Source organism: Echiichthys vipera (assembly GCF_963691815.1).
Source record: "Echiichthys vipera genome assembly, chromosome: 1".
In the NCBI taxonomy this organism is placed as follows: Eukaryota; Metazoa; Chordata; class Actinopteri; order Perciformes; family Trachinidae; genus Echiichthys; species Echiichthys vipera.
Window position 1 is genome coordinate 27,175,436 of NC_139826.1, and position 7,336 is coordinate 27,182,771.

General features: G+C 39.8%; 1 protein-coding gene across 2 annotated transcripts in view; it reads right to left on the minus strand.

The window, feature by feature from the left end:
• acsf3 (acyl-CoA synthetase family member 3) overlaps window positions 1-7,336 on the minus strand; it is a 34,315-nt gene that overhangs the window by 17,806 nt on the left and 9,173 nt on the right. For both annotated transcript variants that reach the window (XM_083916332.1, XM_083916331.1), the window contains 2 exons: window positions 6,843-6,988; window positions 852-949 (listed from right to left, as the gene is read on the minus strand). In XM_083916332.1, coding sequence (XP_083772458.1) covers window positions 852-949; window positions 6,843-6,988 — 244 coding nt within the window. The remainder of the gene's footprint in view (window positions 1-851; window positions 950-6,842; window positions 6,989-7,336) is intronic.

Here is a 7,336-nt window from a genome sequence, read left to right on the forward strand (position 1 = left end):
CATGCAGAGTTATGAAATACTGTTTTTCCATTAGTAATAAATACAGGCCAAAAACATTGAGTTTCCCAAATGTTATATTTATTTCTGGAAAACATCAGTTCAGTTTAAGTCCAAACATCTTACCAGAAATTGACTTTGGTAGAAGTTAGAGCCACCTTTTAGACTATTATTGTTCTGTAAAAGTCTTAGTGTATCCAACATTTACTGTGCTTAAGTATCAATAGTAATTTTCTCATACTAAATGTACTAATAAGTATTGAAAGTAAAAGTACAAGTAAATGGTATTAACAAAAAAGAAAGTGGTCAGAATTTGGAAAATTATAGATATTATTATTTACATGTGTATGTCAGCTTAAAAATGGAGTCTACGAAATGCTTGAAGAACAAAAAAGTCTAAACAACTTCAAGAAATTAAACTAATTCCAGTTTTTACTTTTCTCCCATTCTTTCATTCATCCCTCCCTCTTTCCTTCCCTACAGTAAACCTCCTTGTACTTGCCCATTACGGGATTAACCAATGATCTAATTTACAAGATGGGACCACTGCCTGCTTGAAGCCTGTGTTCCAATAGACTACCAAATTTCTTCCGATTTTATTTTGTTGTAACAAAGTAAACGAAGATGCTTAGGGGAAATGTGTCTAAGTAAAAGTATACATTTTATTTAGCAAATACAGTGGAGTAAAAGTGAAATATAAAACTCAAGTAAAGTACAGATATACGTAACTACTGTAGAAAAGTTGTATTACTTTCTCTATCTGTATTCTGGCTACACAACTTCTTGACATTCTTCTGTTTCACATCTGCTGTCTGCAGGTAAATTGGGTTATAACCTGTTCGTTCATTGATCACCTGAGTCTCGCGGTGATTGCCCTCTACAATTGTGGTGTTGGTTGTGTTATTCATGACAATCCGGACTTCCACACCGGGAAGTGGCAACCCTACAGCCCCTGTCAACAAATCAAGCAGAAACACACGCATCAGTACAATGGATGGTAGACTATTGAAAGCAAGGTGGGATGATTTGTGTCCTTTTTACAGAAGATGAACACTTATATGGGCAATAACCAGTGGGGTGATCATCATCAGCCTTTAGTGCTGGATTTGAACCACAGTGGGAGTGCTCTTTTTCCAAGATGGCATTAACCTCCGTCCGCAGGTCATAACTGGTCACTAAATGGTTTGCTGAGCTTGTAAAACACTAAACTGAAAGCCATTCGTCTCATTCACCACAAGTCAGCTTACTTGGACAGTAATGGGGATTTCAGGGGCAATGCCCGATGCAGCTGTTTTCTCCAAAATCAACTTAATCAAATAATTATCAAAATAAAAAAATCCCAAAAGCACATACCAGGCCCAGAATACACCCCTAAGACATTGCAATGTTTCAAAAGTATCGACAGCCTTCTCCGAATTACAATGAACTGCAGCCTCTATGGCATTGAGTCAACTCAAAATTCATAATATCTCTTCCAACCGACACAATATCAATAATACTCATTACATTATGCACCTCCATAATTCACTTAAAAAACAAGGTCTTCTTTTTACCCATTTTACGCAGTTTCTGAATCTACAGTAGAATTCAGCCCTTCAGTCCAATCTACCGCTGAGTGCATGACGAGGCTTTTTATCGTAGCAAACTTGCATATAAATATTATAACTTTAAGAACTGTTCATAACTGTGAGCTGCAGTAATGTTTAATTGAAACTATGAATAAGAAAAGAGTTTAAAAAAAAAAGGTGCCACAAATAGAATATCCCCACAAGTACAAACGTCACCTGCAGCCTCTGTCTTTTTATGTTTGCAAGTGTGACCTCCTGTGTTAAGTAATTATAGCAAAGAGTCTCAGTGGTCTTTTCTGTGTGTGTGTGTGTGTGTGTGTGTGTGTGTGTGTGTGTGTGTGTGTGTGTGTGTGTGTATATGTGTGTGTGTGTGCCTGCCTTTGGGCTATTATGTCATTTCACAGACCACTGCTCTCCCAATAAAGAGCAGTTCAGGTCCTGATTAAAGAGTGATTCTTTTACTTCATATTGATCTAGTCCACTCCAGTCCCGATTGGCAATGTCTATCACACACCATCACTTATACCCTGTCCAGCAGAGAAAACCAACTGACCAAAGAAGTAACTAGTCCGTTTCTTAGCATATAAGCAGGATAACAAGCTCGAATCCGAAGGTCAGACAAGCTGAATCCAGCCACGTTATAATGACCAGTGCATCCTGAACTGCTCTGGAAAGTGCAAACAAGGTCAACTTACACATAAAGCATGAGGTGGCTCAGTATGACAGTATTGAGGATAGAGTGGATCAGGATCAGCTAAAGATGGATGACATTTCAGCAGGGTTAAGGCGCCAGCGTGGTTCATTAGAACTGTTTGTCAGATGATCGAATAGCTTCAGAAACCTCCTCCCCCCCACACCTTTCTGACTGGGATTGGCAGGGCTGTGCGACCATTTCTGTAACTTTTTATAGAGCCGACATTCACACTCACGTTACACTGTGGTTGGCCAGCTGTGCAAGGGTGAGAAAATGTCTCTCTACCTCTCTTTTCTTTTCTTTTCTTCAACTATTTCTGTCAATTTTGTTGTGAACAGCTGAGTGCAACGCAATGAATGTCTTCCAGGAGATGAAATGAAAATACGCACCGATCCCAAATATGAACCATATCGCCTCGCACCCTTTCTCTTTATGATGGCCGGCTTTTATGGGGCCATTACTGTCGCAAAACTACTTGCAATCTGTATTTGTCTCTATTTCAAGCTATTGGAGCAAAATACTAGACTTTTCAGCCATTTATATCTCAGTAAGCACTGACAGATTATTTTAAACATTTAAACATGTTTTTCACACATACAACTCTCCACACACACTTGCAATTAGTTCTGCAACAATAATGGCCCTAATTTTTTTTACTCCTGCTTTAAGTGCAGCCACGGTTGAACCATGACTCATTAAAACTAGCTCTTTTGTAGCATAACCCAACACTTGATGCCTCCAAATATGGGTCATCTGAATAGTAAGCCCCCCCCCCGTTAAAGATAAAGACTGTCAGGGTTGTTCTAATTGATTTCAAAGGTGTAAATTACTTCAAAGTTATATTTCTTTAAATGATAATACCTGTTTAACTTGTGTTTTATTTTTATTACTCATCAACAGTTTAGCCAGATTATGATAACTACTCTATTTGGAGGTAAAACTTAATTAAACTTAATCTAGCAGCTTAGGTGTTTTTTCCTGTCAGACTTATTTGCGATATTGCCACATTTCCAGATTTTCAAAGAACATGGTGAGTACAATGTTATTAGCGCCCCAAAAATATGTCTAAAAGAACTGAATTATCCTTTAAAAACAAACCTGGTAAACAAGAGACTGCAAAAGCCAAACAAAAAAAGGTCAGCCTGAGACTCTTTTCCTCTGATTGAGGAAGAGGTGTACTGCAGACCAAGTAATCATCCTTAGTTCTTCACCCGTCCAGCAGAAAAAATAAAAACCTACAAAATGACAAAAACAGACTCTCCCTCAATGACAAAGTCTCCAAAATCCATTTACGGTTCAACTCGGGGAATAGCTCTCCCTGTCTACGCCCTCCTCTATCATCATATTTTCCCTCTCACATCAGGAGCTGTGGAAATCTTGAAGACTTGTAGCGCTCAGTTCGCGATGATTCAACAAGATTGAGTGCCATTTTGAAGAGCACAGGCAGGTTATAAACGGTACATGCTGGATGAAAAGAGGTCTGTGTGGAGTGGGAAAGGAATGGCAAAGGTCCAGATAGGCTTGTTCTACGGCTATTCTTCAAAGAAGTGAATGAAACGCATAATGTTTTGGCTGGATGACATCAGGAGGAAGACAAGACAGTGGGTTGTCTCTGTTCTCTATGACATGAAAATGTAATTTTTTCCACATTTAAAGCTTCTTTTAAGGTTTCGGAATGAAGGTTTGTCATAGTTTATGATGTTATAAATCTAAAAAAAAATATTATAATCCTCAATTTGGTTGGTAAAAATGTGATTCATAGTGCCATTAGAAAAAAGTACAATACATATAATACAAGTAATATTAGTGTAGCCTAATCTTTATCTGCAACTGTGGGGAAATCCTGGTGTTACGGACATTTTTGTGCAACCCTAAGAAAAAGGCTGAAAAGTACAAAGAAAAAGAATCGTAAAAATGGAAGGGGCAGTAGACTGGAGCCAGACTGATCGGTCTATTGGCCCATCGCAGACATATCGGTATCGGTGTATACACGTTTATATGAAAACGTTTTTTCAAAGAACATATAATGCAGAAAACAATGCTTGGGGTGATTTTGAAATAGTGTCATATTTCATTATATTTTATTCATTCTTTATCTAAATGGACCATTTATTGGGCTATATTTTTGTCGTTGTTGTTGTTTTTATGTGCTTTCTCAGTGTCAATCTTTCTATAATCGGTTGACAGTGTCACATAGGGCTTAAAGTTCTCAGGCACCATGCATGACTTTGAATAGAGCAGTTTTAAATTCATAAAACACTTAATTCAATACGTAGTACACATTTCTTCCTGGACAACCTTTCAGGCTCACAAATCGTTTCTTGCTCTAACACCCCCCCCCCCCCCCCGTTAAATATTCTTTAACGAAGGTGCATAATCCACATAGAGAATGTCTATTTTTATTCCATCTAAAAAAATCACTCCATTGGCTGCCGTGTCGACCGTGTTGAATCGTCCTCCTCTAAAATCTCATATTGGTCAGGAGAAGATGATATATTCTCACATATTTGCATCTTAACAAGGGCAATGTGACCTAGAAAGCCACACTGCTGTTAATCTGGAATGCTCCAAAACTGTATGCTTCACAACAAAATCAGGCCAATTAGATGCCATAAATACAATAGAAAATTATTAATACAATTGCTGTCAATTAGTGTTTTAAGAGCTGAGTTGTCTGCTACTTAGGTGGTGGGGGGCAGAAAGAAAAGAAAGTGAATGTTTTATGAGAGGGGGAGAGACGGTGACTCCACTCCATTACTCTTCTGAGAGAGTTTCCTGTGGCTGCTATTGATCCAGTTTAACCTACTTAAAGACAAGACAAGAACACACCGACTCAAACAGGCACAAGCTCATGCTTGCATACACTCACACGTACACACACATGCACACAAACATACACACATCTTACACAAAAGTCTGTGCTGCAGTGGAAACATCAATAGAGCCACAGCCATTCTTAATAATCACCAGAGAGGAATCAAACACAGCTCGCTTAGTTTATGCCAAACATTACCTGACAAACAAACAAAACAATACCCCAACAAAACAGCAGACAGATGATTACCCAGTCCACTTGCAAGCTTATTAGTGTTACCTGTAAGAGGAAGAGTTGGCTGGGGAACAGGAAGGGAAGGAGAAGGTGGGGAGAGAGAGGAAGGGGGGGAGGATGGGAGAAGAAAGCAACCACCACTAGTCTGACCTCATTTCCAGGCCTCGCCTTTGTTTCTGCATGTGTGAGGGAGTTGTCATTGGGATCATGGGGTTTTACCTGACATGACACCAGAGAAAACTGCCTACGATCAAAACACATGTGAAGCTGAAGTACTGAATCAAACTGGTGAGGGAGGGAGAACAATATCAGCGATATTTGAGAGACATTTGATAAACAAGAGGGAAGTTAGTTAGTCTGGTTTCTTTGGTTGAAAGTGTAGAACAATCCAATACATTACATTACATTTAGCTGACACTTTTATCCAAAGTGACTTCCATTCACACCCATGCACAGCACAGGGAGCAATTTGGGGGTTCAGTGTCATGCACAAGGACACCTGGACCAGAGGAACCGGGGATCGAACTGCCGAACTCTTTGGTATGGGCAACACCCACTCTACTCCGTGAGCCACAGCCGCCCACAGTAGTAATTATGCCCTATTGGAGCCCCAATCCGGGAAAGGTGGCTGAGTTACACAAACTGTCATTACTGCAGTGGCATCTCATTAATAAATCTAGGCAATAATGCTGTAGTGCAGGTAAAATATTGCACCTTCACACTTGATAGGATGTGCAACTATCAGTTGCTCCACAACTGAAAGTAAAATCTCCAATCATCTGCTCAGTGAAGTCATTCTTTTTTAAAATAATCTCCATGAAAGCCTGCAGCACTGTTTAAACCATGCTCCTTGCCCATGTCTCCTGGAAAGAGATTTTTTTGTTTGTTTGTTTAAATTAATTTAGTATGATTACAGTGGAGGAAATCACTTGCTGCAAGTCTGTTGATTGATAATCATAAGCTAGGAAATTCTGAAAAGTGATGTCAGCTACAATAGGGCGTAATTGCTACTGTACACAGCAACAACAGACACTGTTTTTATTTTGTCCTCCAAAAGCCAATGGTAACAAAATTCAGACTAGCATTTTAAAAGTGAATAACATCCACATTTTGTTTGGTATTGCAAATTTACCTTTGCTGATGTTTATACCAGTTAAGAAATAAAAGAGTTTCTAAGAAAGAGTAATTGCTGATTATCATGCCTAAAAAGTGTTCTGGTTTCACTTCCTGCCGTTGATCCAGCAGTTAGTTTGTAACCTCACCACAGTTTGCCTGGAAGAGGACCGAGAATCTGCATCGTTACCTATCTTAGTGTTTTGACACCTAAAGGCGCATGATATGATTATTATCCACCAGAGGGAATGAGTTAAAATAGATAACTCTGAAACAGGTCTGAGTGTGACTTCAGTTTGCTTTTTATGATTATCTTACTTTTACTGGTTTGACCGTATACAGTATGAGTTTTCCTGAGTACAAGTATAAGTGTGTATGTGGGTGGATGTATAAGTGTACCCAGTCAGTCAAACTCTTGTACCTGGGATGCGGGGGCCCTTGAGAGGGTTGGACAGTGCCATGCCGATCTCTGTCATGCCGTAGCGTTCCAGCAGTGTGTGTCCTGTAATCTCCTCCCAGCGCTGCAGAGTGGGAAGAGGGAGAGCAGCGGAGCCCGAGACCATCACCCTGAAGGGAGGGAGAGAGGGAGAGAGGGAGAGAGAGAGTGACAGTGAGAGTGAGAGTGAGAGTGAGAGTGAGAGAGAGAGAGAGAGAGAGAGAGAGAGAGAGAGAGAGAGATGGTTGTGAAAAACACAACTGGCTCTTACAGTTTTTTTTGATTGCTTTGACCTGGTTGAAGAAACTGGTAACCTCTCAGTCTTCATCGTCACTCTCTCAGCAGAGCAAAAGACACCTCTTGCAAATGAGTTAACCCATTGTCATTGTTTTGACACACTTCCTGCGCAGATGTCATTCAAGCAGTCCAAACTCCATTGCTTTAGCTGTGGTAACCAAACAGAATATATATGTTCCCAT